Below are 26235 nucleotides of genomic sequence, written 5' to 3'. Positions count from 1 at the left end.
GCAGACGACCATATTCTATTTAAAGTATGGGTGACACGTTCATGGTCTATTCTGGTTTATTCTTGGCCACCTGGAATAATTTTGGCTACCACCAACAGGACCAGATGAGATTTTCTAAGTGGAATCTCTGAAAAATTGTTGGGAAAGGAAAGTCCACGCCCACCCTCTGAAATGGAAGTGAGTAAGTGAAGTGTAACAAATAGTCTGAGATCTGAAGATCCATTTTCAAAAAGGATTTAAAAGGATGATTTGCCCTGTTACTGTGCAGCGCTAAACAATGCTAGAGCTCAGCAAAAGGGGCAGTTCTGTGTTGGATCCAGGCATGTGAATGGCCAAACGAAAAGAGGCTGTAACTCCAGGGAATGATGTGTGAAGATAACTAGGGGTCAGCTTAGGATCCTACTGACTGGAATTTTTGATTTATTCTTTGTTTATGTCTTTTTGTCATGGCTAAAGCTGACTTAGTCACAAAACTGAAACAGTATGGCCTACTACATCTATTGTGGATGCTGGTAATATATCAATACTATAGCAATAAAATAACAAGCATAATGTACAATAATTCTGTATTATCCCTTATGTAATATCCTTCTATGTTAAGGCTTGTTAACACCACTTTTCGGATAAAAACACTGCAATTTGAAGAGATTAAAAGCCTTTGTTAAGGTCACAGGCCAAGAAGGAAAAGGGTCAGGCTCTATCCTGAGCCTACTGCTGAATTTTGTTGCCACTGTAGTAATATTTTCTGAACTTTGTACCAAACTGTATTAGGAGGTCAGAAAACAACTTAGAGGATCATAGTCAGATTTTTAAAAGGCATGGGTTGAATACAGTGAGATCTACAGAAGAGTTTATCCCCTGCAGAGGAAGATGTGCCACCAGAGATCCTCCCTGCTGAGGTATAAAAGTGCTCCAAGTGTGAGCCTGTGTCCAGCCCTCTCTCTGCTCATTTGGCTTTCTTTTGTTTTTGTTTTTGGTTGGGTTTTTTGTGTGTGTGTTGAGGCTTAACTTCAGAGCCTCCCATGGGCCGTACCACTGAGCTATATGCCCATACCGTCTGCACTCTGCTGTTCCTTAACCTACACCCAATATGAAGGAGTACTGGACAGAGGGTGGAGAGGCACCCTGCTAAGTGCGGAGTGGCTCACAAACTTTACCTAAGGAAGAAGAAGCATCCATCCTTTCATTAGTGCCTTGTACAGGGATCTGGTTCCTTGAACTTTTTTATTAATGAAATGTTAACCTCTCTGTAACTTCAACACAAAGCCAGAAAGGCATGGATGCTAGAGTCTCACCAGCTCCTAGGTGTGCCCCTGCTCTGTCATGCAAGGAACGTTACTTACCTAGCTCCTCCGGATCTCAGACCTTCAGTTATAAACCAGAAACAGAACTCATGATACCAAGCCCAAAAGAAAGATTGGAAAAATATGTGTGTTACACAAAGTAGCTAGTACAGGGCCTTATTATAAGACTAACACTCATAATTGCTGGTTACTATGTTGTTTATGATACAACTTCTGTTATTCGAGCCCAATGAAATCCTCTAGTACTATAACCATAGAAAGATTTAGTATTTTCTTTAGAATCCCAGAGACTTTTCTGGATTTGTTGTTTAGCACAGTAGCCCCAGTTATATTGCAAAGAAATGTGACCAACCAACAGATATTTGAAAAGTGAAATCCAGCCCAAGGTGTACTGACCAGCTGTGGTCGTCAGTACAGGGGTGCAGCTGATCAGGAAAGGTGCCTTTTCCACATTAGCACAAAAGCACCAATCTACTACCTTGTGACCTGGCCCCTGGCTCATAAAAGCAGTTACTGCTCTCATGTAGTCACTGGGAAGTGCCATGTGGTTGGTGTTTCCACTTAACAAACTGCTGGATAAATAAACTTTTGCTATGATCAGTTCCTAAAAAGTATGTGTACTTATACTGGTATTCTAGAACAGTTTTGAGAGTTTCCTCTCTTTGCTGTCATATAGATGCTTATAAAACCAGCAGCACATCGGGATGAAACTATTTATAACATTGGATGACATGGTACATTTGAAATGTTTTATGGACTACAAATGCTCCATAGAGACTCCTCATTCTTCTTCCTTCCATTCCTTGATGTTATGAAAAGTGTCAGGAAGCATCTGTGAGGTCACCATATATCTAGTCTCTTGAAAATGTATACTCTATATCAAAGCTCTAAGAAACTGATACTTTGGATAAGCAGATCTAGATTTAATTTCATTTTACTGCTTATATTTTAAACTCCTTTTTAACATAGTTGCCATTATGATGCTATTAGAAAAAAGTTTCACATGATACCCAGTTTTGTGTTTTAAAATTTAGCTGGATTTCTTGAAATACTGTGAGTCCTGCTATTGTGACACTTAACCATAGGGCGGTGATGGCGGACCTGTCAGAACTCTCAGTGATAACAAATAGCTGGCTGTGGCCCACATGCTGTAGATTTGCCAGCTGCCGTAGAGGAATAACTGACTTTTACGGGATGAGGTTTTACCACAGAGAACAATAGAATAATGCGAAGTTCTGAGATTCCTTAGAGTGTTAGTTCTTTTAGTGGGTGAAAGACCTGAGCAATATTAGGCCCCAACATGGGAAACCTCAAACAACAATCAAGACTTTGTCCTATAATATGACAAGTGATCTAATTTTTGTACTTACAAGTTGTAAATTCTATGGGAAAAATGAGCATTTGCTGTGTTACTCTTTTTCCATATCTGCATTTTTATTATTTTTCTTGGCAAAATAATTTCAAACTACTTACAGAGAGATGTGGGGGGGGGTGTAAGCATACTCTATCACAGCATTAACAAAAATAATAACAAAATCATCACCAGTTCCTAAGGGCTTTTCATACTTATTTGGAAACATACCCATTTGGAAATGTTATCTACCTACAATGGGATCAGCATTGACAGAACTGAATAATAACTACACACACAGAGCTGTCAAGATATGATCATATGTACATATAAACAGACACACATATATCTGATACACACACACAGACATGTATGACATCAAACTTAAACTCATGAGAGTAGTTGCCCTAATAGAGGTGAGGGAAACAGGACCAGTGTAAAAGGATGTCCATTTGATTAATAACATTTCACTAAAAGTGACTTGAAGAAAATATTGAAAAATGTTACAAGTTGTAAATTCTATGCTGTGGAAAAATAAGCTTTTGCCATATTACTCTTTTTACATATCTGCATTTTTATGACTTTTCTTGGCAAAATAATTTCAAACTACTTACAGAGGGGTGTATGTGTGTGTGTGTGTGTGTGTGTGTGTGTGTAAGCATACTCTATCACAGCATTGATGAAAGTAATAAAATCATCCTAGTTCCTAAAGATTTTTCAAGACATAGTTATCTCAGTTTTGATACTGATGCTTATGTAAAGAAGTAGTAATGAATGCAATCAGTGTTATCCTCATTGTCCATGTTTCTCGTTTTTCTAGTTACATCTTTTCAAAAAGTTAACATTTGATTCCATTTTCATGATTAGCAAGGCCTGAGAGCAAGAGCAAATCTATAACGAGCACCAGTTGTCTGTCAGGCGCAGCTGCAGACATTGAGGATAAAGCAATGACCGCAGCGGCCAAGGGTCATCCAACCTGGCCCTCAGACCAAACCTGTTCCGCCACCTGTTTTTGTATATAAAGTTTTATTGGAACACATCCACCCTTTTTGCTAACATATTGTCTGTGACTGCTATACAATAGTGGAGACGGATAGTTATACAAAGACCCCAAAGGTCATCAGAGATGACCTTTCAAAAGATCTAATAGAAGTGAGGGAGGAGAACCCCTGGGGTTCAGGAAAATCTTCCCAGGCAAGGGCGCAGCAAGGGCAAAGTTCTGAGACAGAAATGTTAAAGAGTTTCAGGAGGCCGGAGTGCCTGGGATGGGAGGAAAAACAGGAGAGAGCAAGTCAGAGAGTGCACGAGGGGGCCTTCCTGCTTCATGGTAAGACATTCCATCTTTGCTGAGTTTAGGGCCCTTGTTTGATCATTGCAAAATCTAAAGTAATGGGGGCTGGGGGTTTAGCTCAATGGCATAAGCACCTGCCTTGCAAGCAGGCGGTCGTGAGTTCGATCCCCAGTACCAATAAAAATGAAAAAGACAAAAAAAAAAAAATCTAAAGTATTCTGAAAAGACTGAGGCTAAAATTATGGGTGCACTGCCTTAGGTAAAGCATTATTCAAACCCCCACTCCAACGCCTGCCAGCCACCCTGCCCATCCTGACTGATGCTAGGAGAGAAGAGAACAGGATAGCTAGTGAGTACCCGTCATCACTACTGGACATCAGGTAGACTCCATCTACAAGTGTTTTGAATGGATTTAAATCATTTTTCGTTAATACGACTTTCTCCAAACAATCATCTGAAAAAAACATATGAAAGATGTAACAGAGAAACTTAAATTTATACCTTTATTTCAGTTGGTTTCTTAGTCATGAGCCAAGACTGAGGGCTTGTTTTTCTTGTGTTACTTTCTCAGAGTTGTCCTTTGCACTGTCATTGGATATAATTTATCATTTAGGGGCATCTTTATATTTTAAGAGATGCCTAAAACCATGGCATTATTTCTCACAAGAGCTCAGTTATTGGTTGATCATAATATAAATGCAATTATAAACTACATTTGCATAGTTCTATAAATGAGTTTAAACAGATTTTTTTTGCCCTCCTGAAAGGTCTTTCACTTGAGTTAGGCCAGCCAACTGCCGTATTGCTCATTAATCATACATATTAACTGGTAGAGTTAACATTTTGAAACATAACTTACCATTCTGTCCACAGGGACTACTTCTTGTTTTTTTAATGTGATGACATATGCTCCAGACACTGCTAATTAGGTCTTTCCCTTGAAAATTCATCCTGACATGTTCCAAGAATACTTTTCCCCCCTTGAGGACAAATTCATTAAATTAGTAATATCCTTTTATAAGTCTTGTAGGAGTACTTATACAATGCATCTCTCTGTCTTAAAAACCATAATTCATAGTAAAGGATGAAATAAATCTCACATCTTAATATATCAGAGAATAATAGATACTATATTCAGTAACATGATGTAAAGGTGAAAATATTTGCCTAGGTAGATAGAGAAGCATTACATGTAATCAGTTCCTGATTATGTGAGCAAATGTAAGGAAGTATTATAAACAATCTAGATCAGAGAACTTAAAATCAGTCCTGTTGAGCTTTCTTATTAAGTGATAACTTTGTGGCAGATTTATCTTCTGGGCTTCTATCTACTTGAACACCTGCTTAAATAATTTTATATTATATGATCTTTTTAAGACAAACCTCTCATAGTCTTCCCAGCACAATATAACCAGGCAGGCCCCCACCATAACCCATAAGGCCCTGCGGAGTCCGGCGTGTCCCCATTCTGACCATCCTTCTCCCTGCCATGCTCACCTGTGTCTTGCTGTTCCTGGAGCAAGGCCTGCTGAGGGCTTTGTTCTTGCTGTTTCCTCTGTTGGCTGATTTTTCTTCAGCTTTGCTTGGCCTTCGGTTCAGGTGTCTCCTGAGGTGTCTCCAGATTTTCCTATACAAAACAGCTCACCTTCCCATGAAATTCTATCTCCTTACTCTGCTTTATATGTTATAATTCTTATCTCTATCCAAACTATATACGTATTAATTTTATTTATTCAATAGACCATAATGGGAATGATTAAAGATGGTACAGCCATATTGCCTAGACTCAAATCCTCACTCCATCAAGTACTACTGAGTAAATTATCTTATAACTCCTGTGCATCTGTAAAATGGATATACCTCAAATATACTTTCAGAAATAAATGAATAAATATGCATAACTTGCATATTATTATCATTGGAATGTAAGATCCATGAGGACTGGATTCAAGGCATTTCCAAAGCACACAGAAGCACCTAATCCATGGAAGGAACCCCATAATGTTCCTCAGATTGATTAATGAATGACCATAGGTATGTGCAAACTCATACCTATTCTGTGAAAATACAGTAAAAAGGTGGCAGATAAACTACAGAAGAATTTTAAAGTCATAATGGAAAGGTTTTGTTAGTGAGAAAGTTAACTCAGTTATACAAAGTGTGATGTATGTATACATCACACCCTAGGTGAGGAAGGGCTGCTGGGAACAAGATGTACTGGGGTTTCTGTCTACAGGACACTCCCCCAGAGGGAATCAGAGGAAAAATCTAAGAAGAATGTCAAAGGAACCTGGCAGGTGATCCACATGTGTAGCTGGCAGGGCTAATGGGGCTACCAGTTTTCCCAGGAAATCCTGACCTTAGTCTGAGAAAAGGAAGATTGGTAAAGACAGGGTCCAAATTACTTTTCCCCAGTTATACTTTCAACAGACATTAAATGTTAAGCTTAAGGACATGAAAAGCAGTATTTACATAAAGAAAAACATATGCAGCATTTGTACAGTGATATGCCCCCAACTGTTCAGTTTTAAAGGTCATCAATATATTTTGCCAATATGTAAATCACTTGTGCAAGAAAAGGAGGTGGGAAGCAGGAAAACGCCTCCTCGACACACACGGTCCAAACCTTGGTAGTAAATGTCCGAGAAGACAAGATAGTGCCCGAGCATGCAGTGAAAGTTGTTCCTCTCTGAGGAGCTTTTCAAGGCATCAAGTCCTGTGTTGTTACTAAGGACATTCAGATGGAGTTTTCTGCCCACATTTTCCTTGTGATCCTTGAGTCCCTTAATGAAAGGTTGATGAGAATTAACAAAAGGTAGCATTCTTAGTTCCCACAGGACCACCTTACCTGGAAGTCACCTAGAACTACAGCTAGCCTGTAACCAAAAGAACAAGTCTACACAGATACCATCGGAATTGTCCCTCCTCTTCTTCAAGGCAGGACCTAGGTTTTAGTCATCTAAAGCATTTTAGTGGGGCTGAGGATTTAGCTCAGTGGCATAAGTACCTGCCTTGCAAGCAGGCAGTCGTGAGTTCGATCCCTGGTACCGACAAAAAGAAAGAATAAATAAATAAAGCATTTTAGCCTAGCCCCAGAATGTAAAACATAATTTTTTGCTGAATAAAATTTACATTCATGATTTTGATAGTATTTGTCTCAAGATTCAAATGCAGCTTAATACACTAAGTTCACTCCCATTCATCAAGAGCTGTGCCAAAAAATATTTTTTCAACTTTAAAATCAGATGATCTTTATGGTTTCATCTTAGGAAGTCTCTTCTCTTCATTGGTCAGTCACAACTACAAAATGTATCCCTATGGATTTTTTTTTTTTTTTGGTTCTAGGTAGTTCAGCTCTAAATTCCAGCCCTTCGAGACGTCTTTTAAAATCATCAGTTCAGAAATACTGAAAATAAATCCCGTGCCTGTACCTTAAGTGAGACGTCAGGATATGCAGTGTCATTAAAGAACTTCTTTGTCTAGTGCTGGCTGGTCCTGTTGAGTTTGTTCTTGTTCTATTGGCCTAGATAGTGACCTGTCTGAACTTTGTATATGGACCTCCCTGTGTTTTTATTTTAAATATTATCATTTCATGTGCATTATTTGTCCCTTACATGTTGATTTTATCTTCTCTAAAAGTGGAAGTATAATTCCCTTATTTAAATGAAAGGTAATAGTCTACATTAATGAAACATTATAAAAGAGTTTGGTTCTGCACAAGTGAAAACCCAGTGGCTAAGTTTTTCAACAGAAACACGGTATATAAGTCTGGATTCCCCTTTCCAGTCTGAGAATGTCTCAAAAGGCATGGTGCTTAATTGATAGGCAAGTTGAGTGGGGAACTCCCAGATGAATTGAGTCAGCCTGGTTCTCGGCATGGATGATTCACTTTTAGGATGACTGTTGTCAGAACTGTATACACGAACAGGAGGAAGGATTTCAGCTGATTTCCCTTGGAAGAGCTTCCTGCAGGCTGCCTTTCCTTGGAGGAGCTCCAGCTGTTCTCTTGTAGGAGCTGTGGTCTTCACCCTCACCGGGGCTGCTTCTCCTGGCTTTCAGTGCAGACTTTTTAGCTTCTAGTACCAACCCTTCAATGTCCCCATGCAGACCTGGGCTCTATGGGACATTGTTGTGGGCTCTAGGCTTTTGGCTAGATTCTTCAGTCTCTAGATCGCAGGCAGATCTTTTGTGCTCTTTTACATTTGATTCCAAGGGTGCCCATTGTAGGCCAGTCTTGTAAATTTTTATGTCCTGTAGTAAATCTGATTTAGAACATGTGCTGATTTTTGAGAAGCCTTGCCCCAGCCCTGCAAGATCTTGTGAGCACTGATAGAGGAAAGAACATTTTCACAGCACACTTCCAGTGTACCCTTCCTAGTATAGGACAGAGATGTGAGACTACGTCATCATATTCAGGAAATTGTTTCGCCACACCCTCCCACATCCCACCATGTTACCAAGATGAATCAGGTGCAGCTGATTCATCTAGAAATCAGAGCTGGAAGAGTTGGGATTTGGCAAGGCAAAATTCTAAAAAACCTAACCTAACCAGGAGGTTTGGGTCCTCTAGAGTCAGACTAAAGACAGAGGAGGACAAGCAGAAACCAGACATGCACAGAAGACTGGGAAGACTTTAACAACCAAGGGACAAACAGCCAAAAGGACCATTGTGAAAAGTCTGAGTGCATGATAAGAAACAATGTTCTTACTCATTGTGAAAACTAAAAATATTGATTTCATAAAAGTAGAGACTACAGTGGATGATCCATAGAGGCTGTTCAGTGGGAAAGGAGGGCATGGAGAGAGACTGGGTGGATAACTCAAACTACAAATTGGATAAATTAGCTCTAGCATTCCCTATCACACAGTAGAGTATCTATCATCTAGAACAGTGTATGACACATTTCAAAATAGCTAGAAAAGTCCAAAGATTCCCAACATGTAGAAATGTTTGAGACATAAATGCTAATTACCCCCAATTTGATCATATATACTGCATACATATAGCAAATCTTTATTCTGTAGCCCATAAATATTGTGTCAGTTAAACAATGACAAAAGAATTATAGGAGCAAGATAACCTAAATTATACCAGAATATCCACACCAAGAATAATTTAATCTTATTTTAAGGAATGTTAGTCACTCATTCAGATTTAAATTTTTTCAATTGAAAAGCTTGGGTTTCAGGTTATAATGTCACAACTTTTAATTTGCATTGAAAAGCCACACTAGCTATTAACAGAGTCTATTTAAAGAAAAGGAAGGAAAAGGGTAAGAGAGATGAGGACATTGTAGAATGGTTTGGAAAACTTAAGATCTCAGCCCTGATAAAGGTCACAGTATGGATTCATCTTTCTTCAGCTCTCAGCCTGTTTCAAATCACTTGTTCATACTGAATTACATCCTCTTGCTATGTCCTTACAAGAGCCACTTGTCTGATCCCTGAAGTAATGAGACTTTTATGACTCGTGTGGTTGCTGTCATTGGTGTATTTTTAAATATCTGTCAAGATATGAAATGCACTTAGAATATTATGCATTCCTTACATATATATGCCATTTGCTTTTTTGCACATATCATTGATTTCAGAATGTTAACTCTTTACATTAGTCATAAATCTTATTTCTGCTCACAATGTAAAAAAAGCAAGCTAAACTTCTCCGCCAGTCGATAGTCTGAGAGGCCAAGAGTCGGGAGAGTCCGTAATGCTTTCCTGTGTAATTAACACCTCATTCACAGTTGTGGGTGCCAGTCAAGGCTCCGTCTCCTCTTCCTTGACATTTCCTTGATACCTCGCTCAGCTGAGCTGATACCTAAGTGTGTGCACTATACATGCATGGTAACAGGGAAATATTTGAAAGGAGACAGCTGTATTAGCCAGACCTGGTGATTTGGAAAGACTCCCTAGACACGTTCATTTTCTAGAATGGGGTCTGCATAGCACCCTTTATTTAAGGTTAATTACTGCTCTAACCTCTTCTTCATCCCCATAACCCTTAACAACAAAAACCATCTGTCAGTTAAGTACCAATAGTCCATTATTTGCATTCTTCTCTTCTTAGTACTCCGAAAGGGCCAAGTGTTTATAAGTCAAGTATCTAATTTAAGATACACGTGCTGTCTTACTGCAAGTCATCCTGCAAGGATCAGGTTATTTTTACTATTGAAAGCATGTAGATGTCATTTATTTAAATAGCCTTCTTTGTTTTTTTTTTTTCTTTTCCTTTCTTTCTGATAATAATGACACTGTGGCCTTGGACACAGCAAATGTAGATAGATAATGTCCTTAGATTATTTACATAGCATTGCTCCATTATGGTGATCACTTGGATTTGATTTGATTTGATTTGATTTGACTGAAATAGACATCCTGGAAAACAATGTATGTTTTATAAGGATACAGCTGGATTCTTTTTCACAGAATATGCTTCTGTAATGAGCACACAGTCTAAGAAACAACATCAAGGAACCCCTCTCGCACTTTGTGTAGCTGTGCCCGACCACAAGAGTAGCCCTTCATGACTTCTAATAGCATACATTAATTTTGCCATAACATAAAATGTACTACCTTTTCCATTTTTAACTGTACAGCTTAATAAAGTATATCCATGTTGTTGTGAAACAGATCTTCACAACTTTTTCACACTGCAAAACTGGAAGTCTTAAACACACACTCCTTTTCTCCCTCCTCTGAGCTCCCGGTAACGGTACTCCAATGGTATTCCAATGTTTGTACATTGGAATACTTTAGATAAATTACATGAATAGAGCCATACAATATTATGATCTGTTGATTTCACTCAATGTAATATCCTCACCGTTCTCCACATTGTTGCTGAGATATGATTTCTTTCCTTTTTAATACTGAATAATGCTCCCTCATGTGTTGGTACACATTATGCTGATTCATTCATTCATTGATGGATATTTGGGGCAACTTGTCCCACAGAAGCAGTGCTGTGAACATGGATGCACATATTTCTTCTTGATTCAAGTTTCATTCTTTGGTTATACTTCAGATTCCCAGGAAGTCACGTGGTAACTATACTTAAAGTGTGCTGAGCAGCTCCGTATTCTCTATACTGGCTGTAGCGTTTTACTGTCCTACCAACATGGTACAAGTGTTCTGATTTCCCCATATTTTTATCAACATCTGTTATTTTCTGTGTTTGCTTTTGTTTGTCTTCATGGTTCATGTCTTCTCCATCCTAATATGTCTTTGTGGCAGGAATTTAACAAATGAGCTCATTTTGAATCTCTCTACAAACCTGTAGCAATGGATATGTATCATGAGGCAACAGTTCTTGGCATACAATGTTTCTGTAAGAGTAAAAAAGCAGGGATTCCAGTCCAATGCTTCTGTGCTTAATTTACAATGACTATTTTATTGTGAGCCTCACACAATCACAAAACTAACGGAGTTCTTTTGTCCTGAGCTACATTTATGTAAGCGGCTTTATAGGATTTCCTGACATTAAGGTGGACTGAGCACTTTAAGTTTTTAGAACGGTAGTTTCCAACTACCATTCTAGACTGGCCCTAGCCTTGGTGTTACTGTGAATTTGTTAGAGATACACAAACTGGGATACTGCTGCCTGCTCAGGTTTGGGCTCCTCTGAGTATAAGGCAGGTATCTACATGGTTGTCAAATCATTTTTCACTGTTGCCAAGCAGAAAACTGACATTTTGAGCACTTTGTGGTTTCCAAAGCAACTAGTTAGACTCAATCTGTGTTTTGTGATGTACTTCTCAGTTTTCAGGCAAGTGTTGGGTTTGCCCAATTATAACAGTGCTGGGACAGTAGATCTCAGTGTGTTTAGAGATTTACCCAGACCCTAATGTATCAGAGTTGCTTTTGAACAAACAGCCCCTTGAGGACATTCCCACAGGACAGTCCCTCCTGGCTCAGCAGTTGTATAAGCTACCTGCCCAGATTCTCGTGTGTATACCCCCAAGTCCCACTTGGTGCCTGTCTCTGGAGTGGCCTACAGCAAGCCTTGTAAGGAAAGGACAGAAGTAGCAGGAGGCAGAAGTGGAAACTCACAAGCAGTGACCGTCCCTGCCTCGGATTGCCAAGCTCCTTCCCAGTCAGCGCAGCCCCCAGCCCCTGGCTTTGGGTGTCTTTGTCTAGCTCCCCAGAGCCTTTGAGGAGAAGAGCTGAGATCCACAGAACACATTCTCCTTCAGAGCTGGAGGAGTCTTGTTTCAGCCCTAGGAGGAGGGTCGTGGCTTATGCCTTTTTGTTGTGATATAGTTATTTGTAATAAAAAATCTTTCCAGTGGTCCTGCTTCAGTACTAAATTCACTCTACCAAGAAGCTATTCTTGTCTTCCAGGTAGCCTTTTTCCTTTACTTAAAACACTTAAGCAAATGAGAGATCTTCTGGAAAAGCAGATTATACTGCTCTACTCAGGGAAATGAGGAAGCTTGGTGGTCAGTGGGTTAGGGAATGAACTCCTGAGGGGTTTCGGAGAGAAGAGTGGGATGGAGCTTCTGTGTCTATAGAAAGTGTGACCCGAAGAGCACTTTGATTCATTCTCCAGCATCGCTACCATTATTTTTCAGTCGTCCACCCTCTGCCATGTGCTGTCAGAATACTTCTCCAGGGCACTGGAGCAGAAACCCCAAAGGTCAGCCTCAACTGTTCCTGGGATCAATTTGGAGACAGAGCTAAGAAGAGAGGAACTGAGTTGCTATGTACAGCACATCTTTAAAACTTGCTCAGATCCGCTTCAGTGTGTTACTGGAACTCAAGCCTAGAAACCAGGATTAGACTGAAAATAGGGGCTGGCAAAAATTGTCTGCACAAACGTGGCTCTTTAACACCTCACACATGTGTCACCTGTTCTTCTACTCTAGAAAGTGTGCATGCACACACACACACACACACACACACACACACACACACACACCATCATCCTCTCCGTGCATCTCAGGGCATACAGATCGGCACACGTCCACTCCAACAGAGACAGGGCTGGGCTTAATGAACCTGGAGATCAGCAGGGAGACATGGGAATTTGGATGCCTGCCCTAGCCATGCAGAACTGTGAATACTTTTTGCTCCTCATCTTAACAAATGCCAGTGTTGTGTTACAATATCTGACATTTGGTTTGTCTTACACATTATGGTAAAAATTGATCGATATGCTCATTTTCCCCACATCCTGCCTGAATCAATATACATCTTCTTTGAAGACAGTGGAGTGTAAACAAAATGTGATCTTATGGTTTTAACTTACTTCAACCTAATGTAGACTTCAAGAAAGATCCAATCACTTACTTAGATAGTATTGATCTGATTTCTTTGTGTGCTTGTAAGTTACATCTCTTCCGTTTTCTAAGTAAAATTTTTAACATTAGTTAATTGATTTACATGTTCTAAAGACCCAGGAACTGTAAAGATTAGGAACTGTAAGACTATGTGTATAACTGGTTGAAATATACAGTATATTAAATTGTATATTCATTTCAATCTTATAGTCCCCCAAAGAACTCTAATGGAAAGTACATGAAAGCACGACAATTATATTTATGTTTGTAAGAAAAATTTTTCAATGCTGTTCTGTAAATGTCAATTAGAATTATTTATGAAAAATGACACACTTTTGATAGGGAGTGTTTGGGGGTGTGCCTTTAACTCACCTTCAATAACCATGGACACATTCTTCATCCAATCAGAGGACAGCCTCTTGCTTATCTCCCAGAGCATCCTCTGCAGGCTCCACTGATAGGTTAACTTCCTACCCCACTCCAAATTCAGAGGAAAACCAAAGAATTGGGGCAACTTTGCTTGATACTTTCAGAACAAGAAAATTAGTGAATTGAATGAGCCTTTTGTATTTATGCTTACAGTTTTTAAAAAAGACACTTTTTAAAAGTATCATATACCTTCATTTGTGTATAGCCTATCAATATAGCTACTGAATAAGTTAATTAGTAACAATGACATTGAATGGTAATATTTAGAAAACAGATGCTCAGAAGTAGTTCTTGCTCAAAATGTATACTTTCAAAACCTAAGCTCACTTTCTTTTTTTAGAAATTTAAGAAAATATTTTTATAACTGAAAACTCCTAAATGGTATTAGATACACAAAGATGTTGGCATGGATTTATAGTTCTGATTTTAGTTTAAATTTGACTGGTTGTGGACTTGGAAAAGTTAACATGCAGTTACAATAATGTAGATTAATATGCAAAAGCTATGCATTTTGGTTCACTTGTAAATGAGCTTACCCATCCAAAGTGCAGAGCTAGTTCATGTGCTTTAGGCAGAACATATAATGATGCCTTGAGACAGGACGTCACACCTTCAGTGAGCGTGAAATAATTCTAAAATGCAGATTCATGGCACCTATCACCAGAAATTCTAACTAACAAGTCTAGGACGGTGGTGGCAAACCAGTGACACACATGCCTTAACTGGCTGTTTGTACCACTGAAAGCTCTACCAAATTCAGCGTGACTGGTCCAGGGTAAAAGCCAGGCATATGTGTATCACCCAATCTCACACTCAAGTAACTTCTGTAGAATTGGAATTCAGATCTTTCTTTTGAGAAATAATAAATTAAGATGGTAGATTTATTATTTCAAGATCAAACCATAGGGTCATCAGATGCATTGCTAGCCTTTGACCTTCTGTCAGATGCTTTATGATTCTTCACCAAAATATTTAGGGATACGGGATAGAAAGACTGCTGGTAACAGTTAAGATCTGTTCATTCCAGGGACTGTGTCTGTTATCACGGTTATTAAGAACTGGTCCATTGCTTTTAGAATTGATTGATAGTAACAGTCATGAAGACTTGACATTGTTTAACTTTTGTTAATTTTTACTGTCTTCAGCATTACCATATGATATTGTCTTATATTAAAACAAAATAAAATCATAGCATTTATTATGCTTTTTTGTTGTTGTTTCAAGGGAAGACGAGGAAAGCCAGGACCCCCAGGAAAACCAGGACCCCCAGGACCACCCGTGAGTAAATAATCGAATAATTGTCCTCTCAAAGAGTGCCTTTTAATTTCTGTGTACTACCTAAAAGTACTTTTACTCCCTTGGAAGTGATCATTTCCCTCTTTGCACTGTTTAGAATGATGGATGTCAGCACCTAGATGCATAGTTCATACTCTCTACACTCTCACCACTGTTGGTACCTTAACCCACGAGATGAGGGAACGGGCAGCCTGCACACCTCACCTACTTCACTGTTGTGTGGATAGGAACAAGTGTGGTGCCTGCCTGAGCATCCTAAGCCAAGCACACAAACAGATGAACGCATTCTAAACTTACTTTAGTTCCATTTTCTCAATGTCTTAACATCCATGTCGCTACTAAGATAGATAACCAAGGAATCCTACCTGCTTTTCTTGATAGAAAACTATGTCACTCATAGAATTTGATAGAATGTACTTGTTAGCAAGAGCTACAAAGATTTTCAAACCAGTAAGCTTTCTAGTTCCTTTACCCTAAGCTTCTAGAAAAAGGATTCCATTTCATGTAGTCTTGGCAACGCGTTAGCCCACCCAAGTCAAGTTCCTGTCCAAGCTGAGCTTCCTGGGGCCACTAACATGCAAGCTGCCAGGTTCCCTGCACACTTTCAGGCTCCACCTTACTTCCTTGCTATCCAAGGATTTACACTGGGGGTTACTGTTTTTTGAAACACTCTTATCTCTTGGTTTAATGACCTTGGTTTTTCTCTGCTAAGTCTAGGGCCACCCCTTCACCAACAGCTGTGCCTCACAGCCTATCAATCTGCTGGGTAGATTAATGAGTCACAGTCTTGTATTCTCCCAAGATACTGCTCCTGAGAGCCAGCCCATCGCTGGCTCAACATTTCCACATGATGGTCTTGCAAGTCCTACAAAAGCAGCATATCCAAAACTAAACTCTGAGAGCAAACCTCCAATTTTTATCTCTCCCCATCCTCCATATGTAAACAGTCCCTGAATCAGGTTTATATCTCAGGAAGTAGCTCCCAGCCTGTTAGATGTGCTGAGTTCCTGTCTTATGACTAAAGAATGGACTCTAGGACAAAGTAGGTGAAGAGCAGAAATCAGTCAACCTGAGACCTCCCAAACAACTGATTATTCATATTAAGAGAAAGCTCCTGAGAAGCAGCAGGGGTCTCCAAAGTGCACTGCCACCAAAGCTCTTTATCTAGGAGTTTTAGTAAAATCTCATCACAGGGCATTTTGCATCAAATTACAACCGTCCTATAGGGTTACAAGTGATTAACTAGCGTGGACCTAATCGAAGCAAGCTGTGTAGCAAGGATGCATGGTAGGGAGAAGGACAAGGAATTTTTGGAAGGGGCAGGAGTGAGTGAGAGTGTCTGGTCATCTGTGCAGGTGTTTGTTACATTACTGAGTCTCACTGGACTGGACAGTGCTAGTTACAGTGCAGCGCTGAGCTGTTGTTTCTCTCTGGGGAGGCCCGCAGACTTAGCCATGGTGTCTCCATCTTGGAACCTTATTTCTTTCTGTCAACTTGGCCCTCGACCACAGACCTGGTTTGCCTCATCTCTGCTCTGACTCTGTTTTGGGCCTAGTTCCTTTTCTAATTGCCTTTCAGTCTCTACCCCAGACTTTGCTATCTGTAATATCTACTGTCCATAAATCCATCACCACCTGTTTCTCCTCACCCCACATCCTTAATTTAGTTTTGGTCAGTGCAAACCTGCATTTTGTCAGCCATCTCAGAGTTGCTCTGGTGGCCTCTGTCTTTTCCACGTGGAAGTGCCTCTCTCCATCATGATGCTGACCTGTACTCAAGTCTTGGTACTAAAGGCTTGGATGGCTGAAAACCATTTACTAGCTTAAAGCAGTGTGCCTTAAACTCCTTTCTAGCTTGCTTGTCCTTGAAGAAAGATGGCTTGCAGCCTTCTGCCTGCTGTCCTGGGCACCTGGCAGTTTTCCTGTGACTGCCTGCAGCTGTCCTCTTCTGAGCCCTTCCTTCTCGTTATCCATGCTTTAACCGTCTCCATCACAGAACGCCATGCTTGCAGTTGTTCTCCATCTTCCTGACTCAGTGTAAGCATCCTTTCTCTTCCTAGTCTTGGCCAGAGTGCTGAGCATGCAGGCTGCCGTCTCTAGGTCTTCCCATCTCCCGCACACAGCACAGTGCTTTGTAACTGTTTTTTTTTTATCTGTCTGACTGCAGTGTGTTTTTTTTAATCCTTCATTTTGTCACCATTATGTTACATTTTCTGGCTTGTACCACATAATGATTGATTATTTAACGAATAAGTAAACAAATGAATATGTTTCATAAATGAGAATATATAGAACAGACCAGTCTTTGTAAGGACCAGAACTTACACCACCACTAGAGGGCGTCACAGGCAGCACTTTAGGAATCTCGAGGCAAGGTTACAGTCTAAAGGAACTGGGGTTGCTCTCCAGTCCTTTATTGACATTGGCCATTCAAGTGGATTTTCTGTTAGCCTGGCTAGCAGGAAAGGCTTAGTGTCAATTCAGTTGATTATAAAGGAAACAAAGGCGTGAACTGGATATGCTCAAATCCAGTGTTAAAATGTAGAGGCTTCATTTAGTTTAATTCCAAATTTTTTGGCAAAACAGGGAACATATCCCAAGGTATTGAATATTTGTTTTGTACTTCAAAGAAGAAAGCTGGTGAGTACGAACAGGCAAAATTAGACCTTTGTGTGGTTTTCTGAATGTATAATGCTGCCTTAAACACAGGATAATTGTTGCCTCAAAGGAGGAATTTGAATGACGAAAGCCTTCATGACAAGCCTGCCAAATGTCTAGGAGACAAGAGGATTACACAATATTTTGGATGAATTCTCAGCTATTGATCAAATGAGTTTACTGAAGAACTTAAAAGATTGAGAAATATGTGGGTATGTGAGAAGATTTATAATACTCAGTTCTGCAGTTTTTGTTTGTGGCTAGAGTGTTTGGGGGAAGGAAATGCCTTCTAGGAGATCGGCCAGTAGTTCACAGAAATGTGGAGGGAGGAAGAGAAGTCAGTAAAGATGATACTTAGGGTTAATTTCCTCCAACAATTTATGACCGAAGTGTAAAGACTGCGGAGGATTGTCCCAAAAACAAACAAAGGAGAGGAGACAGCAAGCTGGGGGAGAGGAAGACAGTGTAACAAACATGGCCTGCAATGTAGAGAAGGGGACGCCATATTGAATGAAGGCCGGGCAGGGCTCCAGGGCACCCTGGGAAGGCACAAAGATGTGCGAAGTGTTCTAAGCTGGAGTGTCTGCTCACCAGATTTCCTTGGTGCGTCACCCTAGCAGGACACTGAAGTAGGACGCCTGAAAGAGAAGACAAGTTCTGCTGTAGCTGCCACAGTGTTTACAGTTGAGATCTAGGTCTGGATGTAAATATAGCTATAAAGAGGAGAGACTACCAAGAGAAATCCCAGCCTGTGTTCACACAAAGATGCTCTATTTTATTTATTTGTCTTCCCCAACAGTGTGCCCTGTGTGACATGATCCTTTTCATAGCAGGAAAGAGGAGAAAAAGATGAGAAAAGGGGTAACAAGAGCTAAAATGCTAAATGCTTCTAATCAGGGCTGGGGATGGTGTGTGACTCACCCTAGTGGTCATTTTGAGAGACTCCTGAACCCCTGTTAGGATAACGTGAAATGTAAAAATAAAGAAAGAACTCAGTTTTGCCCCTCTTTTCAAGCGGTTGTTAAATAGTATATACTATCCTTCGAATGGGCATAAATATAATTTTAACATTATATTTGAGCAGTTTGTTTTCAGAACAGTTACTGAGAAAAATTTTATTCTCATCAGTGTGATTGTCTTGTACTGAGGAATAGGTTCCATCAGGAGGCACAAATATTTAACTTACCATCCTGAAGAAGATGGTCTTCCCTTTGGGGATTTAGAGATGTTGCCTATGTCAAAGAGAGCATTATTTAAGGGAGTGTCAACCAGTTCTGTTTGTGATCCTTTACTCTGAAGTCACATTGGTATTTTCTCACTTTAAGAAATTTTTATACCAAAAGCATAAACTGTTTACAACTTTCTAGTTAGTTAATTTGTGTGTGTGTGTGTGTGTAGACAACCTTTTCTCTCAGACAGATTATATTTTCTTGGGAAAAACAAGTTTATAACAAGAAGATTGTAACTAAAAAGTAAATCTTTTGAACGAATAAAAAGCTGTCTTTATGAATCAGTGTTTCATAAAAGTTGTGTGTATTACTCCAAATTAGCTCTCCACATTCAATAACAATGTTATCCTTAGGGAAAATGTGCATCTTTAGGGAAGACTTAGTTGAAATTTACACACATATAATCTGTATATAATATAATTACCCATAATCAGCAAGCTTGTAATTAAGAAGCAGCCAAGCTGGTTAACAAGCTTGGCTATAACCCTTTATGTTAAACATATTTGTATTTGTCAAATTTCCTGTTGAAGAGAGGAGCTGGTCTTACCTATGTTCCAAAAGTTCCTAAATTCTCCAAAGGATTTCAGCCACCCTCTGCTAAACGGGTGTTCTTCATTGTAAAGTGTCTTAATTTGTTTTCTGTTGCTATAATTGATTGTCACGGGCTGAGAAACTTATAAAAAATGGAGGTTTATGCTACCACTCCCAGTTCTGAGGACTGGAAAGTCCAGGAGCACAGTACCAGTTCTGGGTGAGGCATTTTGCTGCATGCTGACATTGCTGGAAGCATCACATGGTAACACCAATCAAGCATGTCAGCTTGGGTTCTTCTTCCTTTTACAAAGCCACTGACTTTATAAAAGAGGCCCTACCATTCTGGCCTCATCTAATCCTAATTGTCTTCCAAAGACTCCACCACCAAATACCATTAATATATGTATTAGGAGATTGAGTTTACCATACATGAAATTGTGGGACATATTCAAACCATGGCAGAGGGAAGCCATTATGTAGAAACGTTCTTATACCTTCAACTACATGAGGATTAGGATGGGAGGCGACTTTTCAGAAAGTCAAAGTGTAAGAGCAACAAACAACACTCTGGGAAAGGAAATAGTACTATTACTTAAGGAAAGAAGTGAGGAAAAAAGAGACGTGGACTAAGTCATTCCAGCACTAGGACTGCCTTAGATATAACACTTCAGTGTCTTGTGGAATCTCACAGCTGTTTTTAGAAGTAGAAATTATCCTTACTTCATGATGGGGTAAAGGATGCGAGCAAATGTCAAATAAATGGCCCAAGATCACACAAGTATAAGTGGAGAAGCCAGAAATAAGACTCAGAAACTGAGCCCTAAACATACCTTTGTTACCTTTTAGCATCAAAGACAAGCTTCTGGTTTATGATTTGCCCTTGATCAGCCTTACTTAAACCTCACAAACTTACATGATTTCAATTTCTAATTCATGGCACTGTCACATCCTGAGACAGTGAGATACTACAGGATGACAGGAATCTAAATCCTTCTCATTAGCCCACACTGATATTTATTTGTTTGTTTATATTTGTCTGATACTTCTACATCTTCATTTCCCTCTCTGTCAACTGAAAATGTCAGGACCTGCTCTGCCTACTTGCCAGAGTTGCCAGAGTAATCAAATGTCTTTATGCGGGGAAACGTTCTTCTATGTGGAAAGCTATTTAAGGTAATTTAGGCTCGTTAGTATTATTCTGAACACCCATTCACAATGCAGGTAGAAGGAGACTATGTTGAATTTATAGTGATATCAACACATTACATTTTCCAAAGCCCACTTTTTAAAAAAACTATTGTTTATTAACAATTGTTTGAATGATCACACAACATAAAATATTTATTCTGGGTATGTAAATCCATTTTTGAAGAAGCACAGAAGTTATTTCCAAATTAGTAGTAACTACTGAGTCTTGGAATTCTGTGGTATTTTCTGTCTTTTCAGTTGTCCAGCCCCTCTCTTGCTGATGGGGTTTGCTTATTCAGGATCTGTGCTGTTGCACTTTGTTACTAGTGATGGTCTCTAAGTCTTAACTATTACTCCTCACACTAATAAAAGATTTCTTTTTAAGAAAGCCTTCTTTTAGTAGCTTGGGCAGTGGAAAATAGTAATCTTCCTTGATGATAATGAGACTTGGAAATGCCTTATTTTATTGTAAAGTATTCCTGTTTTCAGTTTCTTTGAGTAAAAAAGGGAAACAGCTGGAAATGAGGTGGAGCAGGAGAGAAAGCCTGGGAATTCAACTAATGAGCCGTTAAGGAAGCACTCACCCGTTTGACATTACTGTTACTTCTCACCCGTCATCACTGTAAGGAGTGTTTATTGAAAACCACATTGATTTTAAAACGTATTACTATTTCTTCCTGTGACAGGCGGGGCTTTTTTCTGGTATTGTTTTTGTGTGTCTTTCATCATTGCAGTAAGAGAATTGAAGAGTGGACTCCAGTGTGTTGCATTTCAAGCCACAGCAGTTCGGTTGAAAATAGAAACTCAAGACTCCTAATGTGGTGCAGCAGCGCCCTCTACGGTCCCCACTGAGAAATTTCTAGACAAAGAGTGGAGCTCTAGCCCTTTGGAAAATGTTATTATGAAGGAAAAATTTCCAGTGTTTGAGGCTTGCTTATAAATCAGTAAAATTGTCCAATTTGATATTCACGATTTTGTTACATTTTATTTTTTTATTGTAGTTGAAATCTAAATGTCATCTCAACAGTCATTTTTATCATCAACTTGATTCTTGAGATGAAAATCCTTACTTGGTGTACAGACTTAAAATGCTCTTCTCACAAATAGCACTGAGAGAACCCCGCAGCAATAACATTTTAGCAGCTTATTCCAATGTGATATATGCAGTTTTTCTTGAAAAAAAGAGATCTGATTTGGAATATGTATAATCAGGTTATTTCTTTTCTTTTTCTTTTTTTCCTTTTTTGTATTAGGGATCAAACTCATAGCCTAGCGCTTGCCAGCCAGGTGCTTATGCTGCTGAGCTAAATCTCTGGCCCTAATCTGGTTATTTCTGCATTAATTTTATTATGGAGGAATTTCCATTACCGTTAAAGTGTGAACCATTACACTGTCCTAAAGGGTATGCTGTAAGGGGCTTATGTAGTTAAAAAAGTAAATGTAAGGTATAAATTTGAATTTGAATTGATTCTCTATAGCACCCCATCTGCTGTTTTGTATTCTGTGGTTTCAGTTTTATCTGGTAGACCATGGTCCAAAAACATTAATTGGAAAATTCTAGAAATAATTCATAAGCTTAACAATTGGAGTAACAATGATGAAATATTATCCACTCCACTCTGTCCTCCTCAGGATATGGACCACTGCTGTCTCCGGATCATCTACACTATGTATTCGACCCACTGATGTGTCACTCAGGGTTACCAAAGTGACTGTAACAGTGCCACAAAGCTTATGCTCAAGTAGTTTTTTTTTTTTTATTTTAAAGAGGATAAAACAGAATAAAAACAATCAAAACAAACCAGCATAAGAGATACAGGACTTCGAAACATTACAAAATCAACAATAGTTACCATAACGCCCTTTTATGTCCTCAAAATAGCTGCAGATAACTTTGGATATAGTGAAAATCAAATATAACAGAATAAAATAGAAATAATAAAAACAAAACAATGAATGCAATAAAGGACTTCAAAAAAGCCTATAGTAAATCCAAAATTGCTACCATAATATATCTTGCTGTCTTTGAAATAGCTGCTCCTGCCATCACATTTGACATAATCAAAAGAAACAAAAGAGAATAAAACCCAACCCAACAAAACAATGAAATTGATATAAGACTTCCAAAACAAAACCATGGGGAATCAACAATGGCTGCAACCCTCAGAGGAGATCCCCCTAGATGTCACACTGTGTACTGCTATCCTCTGAACCTATGATCAGACCACTGGCCCTAGACCTGCAACGTTAGTGAAACACCAAAGCACCACAGGCATCCAATTGCATTTCACCTCCGTAGCTATCATCACAGCCTGTGTTTTTCCAGATAAGCTAGTAGCTTATAGCAGACGGTGGCGAGGATGGTTGGTACTACTTGTTTACCAACCAGTACACCGGAAGGGGCTGGGGTCTGGCTATTCCCAGTCTGGCTATTCCCATATGTGGCACTGGTCCCCAGACAAGGTTTGCTTGCTGATGTGGCTTTGTTCTCTCTACCCCTGGTCTGCAAATAGTAATCCGATTTTACCTAATCCTAGCCTCCTTCCAGAGCTTGAGAATATGATGTTGGCAATTAGAATATACCAAAAAGAAGCTATAAAATACTTCCTTTAAGTGAGAAGCTAAAAATTCTCAAAAAGGAAAGAAAAATTGTATACTGAGATTATCAGATCTATGATTAAAAAACAAATCTTCTACTTGTGAAATTATGAATCAGGAAAAAATTATTCCAATTTTTGCCATTTTACCTTACATCCAAATGTTATGGCCAGCATAAATAATAAATACATAACATGGAAAAGGTATTAAATGATAGATGTCAGTTCCCAGGCATCCACTGCAGGTCTTAGAATGTATCCTCTGTAGATAAGAGGAAACTACTCTAATTAACAAATACTTCTGGACCATGTGCCATGTATTCATCACTGTGATAAATGTTGAATATACAGTGATTTCAAAAGCCAAAGTAACAATTAAACTAATCAGATGTGGGGTGGGGCATGCTTGTAATCTTGGCACTTAGGAGAATCACTGAGTTCAAGGCCAGCCAGGGCTACATAGCAAGACTTTGTGAGAAGGAAGGAAGGAAGGAAGGAAAGAAGGAAGGAAGGAAGGAAGGAGAGAAAAAGAAAAAGACAAAAAGGAAAAGAAAACTACAGAGAAAGCCCCCACCTCGAGTAACCCACACTCTGGTATGTTAATAATGGTTAATAGGCAGTTAAATAAATATACAACCTTATCTTTAACAAAGGAACCAGCCATGTTCACAGAAAGATAGATAGCCTCTTTAATAAATGGTGCTGGAAAAACTAGCTTTCCACATGCCAAAAATTAATACTAGACCCATGACTATCACCATGCACTAAACTAAAATCAAAACGGATCAAAAATCTAAACTGAACACACAAACACTAAATCTACTTGAAGAGAAAAGAGGTAGAAATCTGGGCTACATACATGTAGGCAGCCTCTTCGTGAACAAAACCCAGATCACACAGGAAACAATACAAAGAATAAACAAACAGGACCTTACCTTATTAAAAAGCTTTTGCACAACAAAAGAAATCAACAATGTAAAAAGACAAACTACAGGATGGGAGTAAACTATGAACAGTTATCCCTCACATAAAGGATTTATATCTAGAATACACGAAAATTTTTTTTAAAAATCAGAACCCCCAAATAAAAGGACCCAATCCAAAAATGGGCATATGAGATGAATATGTACTTTTCAAATGAAACACAAATAGCAAGTAAATACATGAAAAATGGTCAAAATTTTAGTTATTCAAGAGATGCAAATTAAAACAATATTTTTCCATCTCACCCTAGAAAAATTGGCTATTATCAAGAAAGCAACCAATAACAAATACTAGCTGAATTGTGAGGGAAAAGGAACCCTTCTCCACTGTTGGTGGGACTGCAGACTGTGATACTACTATGGAAATCAGCGTGGAGATTCTTCAAAAAACTAGAATTGGAGGTCTCATTCAACCCAACTATTCCTCCTCTAAGTATTTTCCAAAAAGAATTAAAAACATCATACCACAGTGATATATGTACATCCATGTTTATAGAAGCACAATTTGTTTTATAAATCTTGGAAACAACCCAAATTTCCATCAGCTGAGAAGTGAATAAAGAAGATGCAGTATTTTTATCCAATGGAGTACGACTCAGCCAAGGATACATTTGAGACCTTTAAAAGTAAATGAATGCAAATAGAGACCACACTCATAAGTGAACTAAATCAGACTCGCATATGTAAACATCGTATTATCTCCCTCATGTGAGAAACTGAAAGAGTAAGTAAGGTTTAAAATATACCACACAGATTGTGAAAGGGGAAACCTGCGATGTGGGAAAGGAGAAACGAAGGGAAGGAAAGGGAGAAATACACATCCAAGCACGCAAGGTAGTTCAGACAGCTATAGAACTAGTTTCCTAGTCACTGACAAGAGAGATTTGCTGTTTGGGGGAATTTTCTTGTTATTAATGGGATATAATTACTATCCATACTGGTTCAAGTAAATTATTCTGAAGGTCACATTATTTTTCATAGTTTTTAGTCACTAGACAGCAGACTTGACTGCTGTGAGGAAAAGAAAAATGACAAGCTTGGATTATAACCTGTTTAATTTCAGTCTTGACCCAAATCCACTGAATACCGTATTTTTCACAAAAGATAAAAAGCAGTGGCACATACAAGCCAATCTTTGCCTTCTACAGTCTTCTCTTTCTTCTCTCACAACCCACTCCAATGCCGCCTTTCTAATGGGCTCCAGCTTGCGTCAGATGAGCAATTACAGCGATGAAAGCACACATCTCGAATACACGGAGCCCGTGAACACGGGTGCCGTCATTCATCGTGTCCTTAATTTGTGTATAATCCTTCCCCAAATTCACTTCCTGTGCACTGAGAAGTCAGTGTACAAAATTCCTGTCTTCCCAAGGTAGATCAAGGGTCTACCTCCTAAACAAGTTAATATCCCCAGACACATTTCAGATGCTGAAGACAGCAGATGACAAAAGGTGACTGACTGAAACACTGGATTTCTTATTAAAACATTCTATATGTGACTAAATGTATTGTGAGCCTCATCATGGCTCAGTGGGAATCCAGTTCATATTCTTAGCTTTTCTAGAAGCCCTGATCTGATCAGGCCATTGTCACGTTGTCTGAGTTCTTCAGCAAAAATCTCAGTCTGTGCTGTGCGCTCAATGACTGAAAATCATGCACTACAATGACAGTATCTTCAGAGAAAATCAGCCTCAGTGTTTATTTGAATCAATGGGAGTAGTCATTTCATGTCTTATGAAAAGTAAGATGCCATCCTCAGATTTAAAAATATAGACACACAAGACCTATCAAATGAAGACAGGACCAGTTAATTACTTTTACTGCCACTTGTTCCCCACTGGGGTCATGGTCCCAGACAACACAGCTGTTGCCAACATTGCTAAAATTCCGGTGCCACCTTGTGTGACCACGGAAGACATGCATATGCCTGTGAGACAGCTGGAGGTATCAGGTGGAGATTTCAAAAACTAGTACTTGACTTAGATTTCCTAATTACTTCTCTTCTGCTCTTTCTATGAACAGCAGCAGCAGGACAGTATTCATTGCTTTCTGACTTCCTAAGTTACTAATTGGGGTGACATACTGGTAGAAAAGAATTTTA

General features: G+C 39.1%; 1 protein-coding gene across 3 annotated transcripts in view; it reads left to right on the top strand.

The window, feature by feature from the left end:
* Positions 1 to 26235, top strand: part of Col19a1 (collagen type XIX alpha 1 chain) — a 305188-nt gene that overhangs the window by 177924 nt on the left and 101029 nt on the right. For all 3 annotated transcript variants that reach the window (XM_003478284.5, XM_013142233.3, XM_005007610.4), the window contains one exon: positions 14875 to 14928. In XM_003478284.5, the coding sequence (XP_003478332.3) occupies positions 14875 to 14928 (54 nt within the window). The remainder of the gene's footprint in view (positions 1 to 14874; positions 14929 to 26235) is intronic.

This window comes from Cavia porcellus, unplaced genomic scaffold (genome assembly GCF_034190915.1).
Source record: "Cavia porcellus strain 051 isolate PalLab524CR breed Dunkin Hartley unplaced genomic scaffold, mCavPor4.1 scaffold_16, whole genome shotgun sequence".
NCBI classification, from domain to species: Eukaryota; Metazoa; Chordata; class Mammalia; order Rodentia; family Caviidae; genus Cavia; species Cavia porcellus.
Note: the sequence above shows the minus strand (reverse complement) of the source record. Positions and strands in the feature narration are given on the sequence as shown.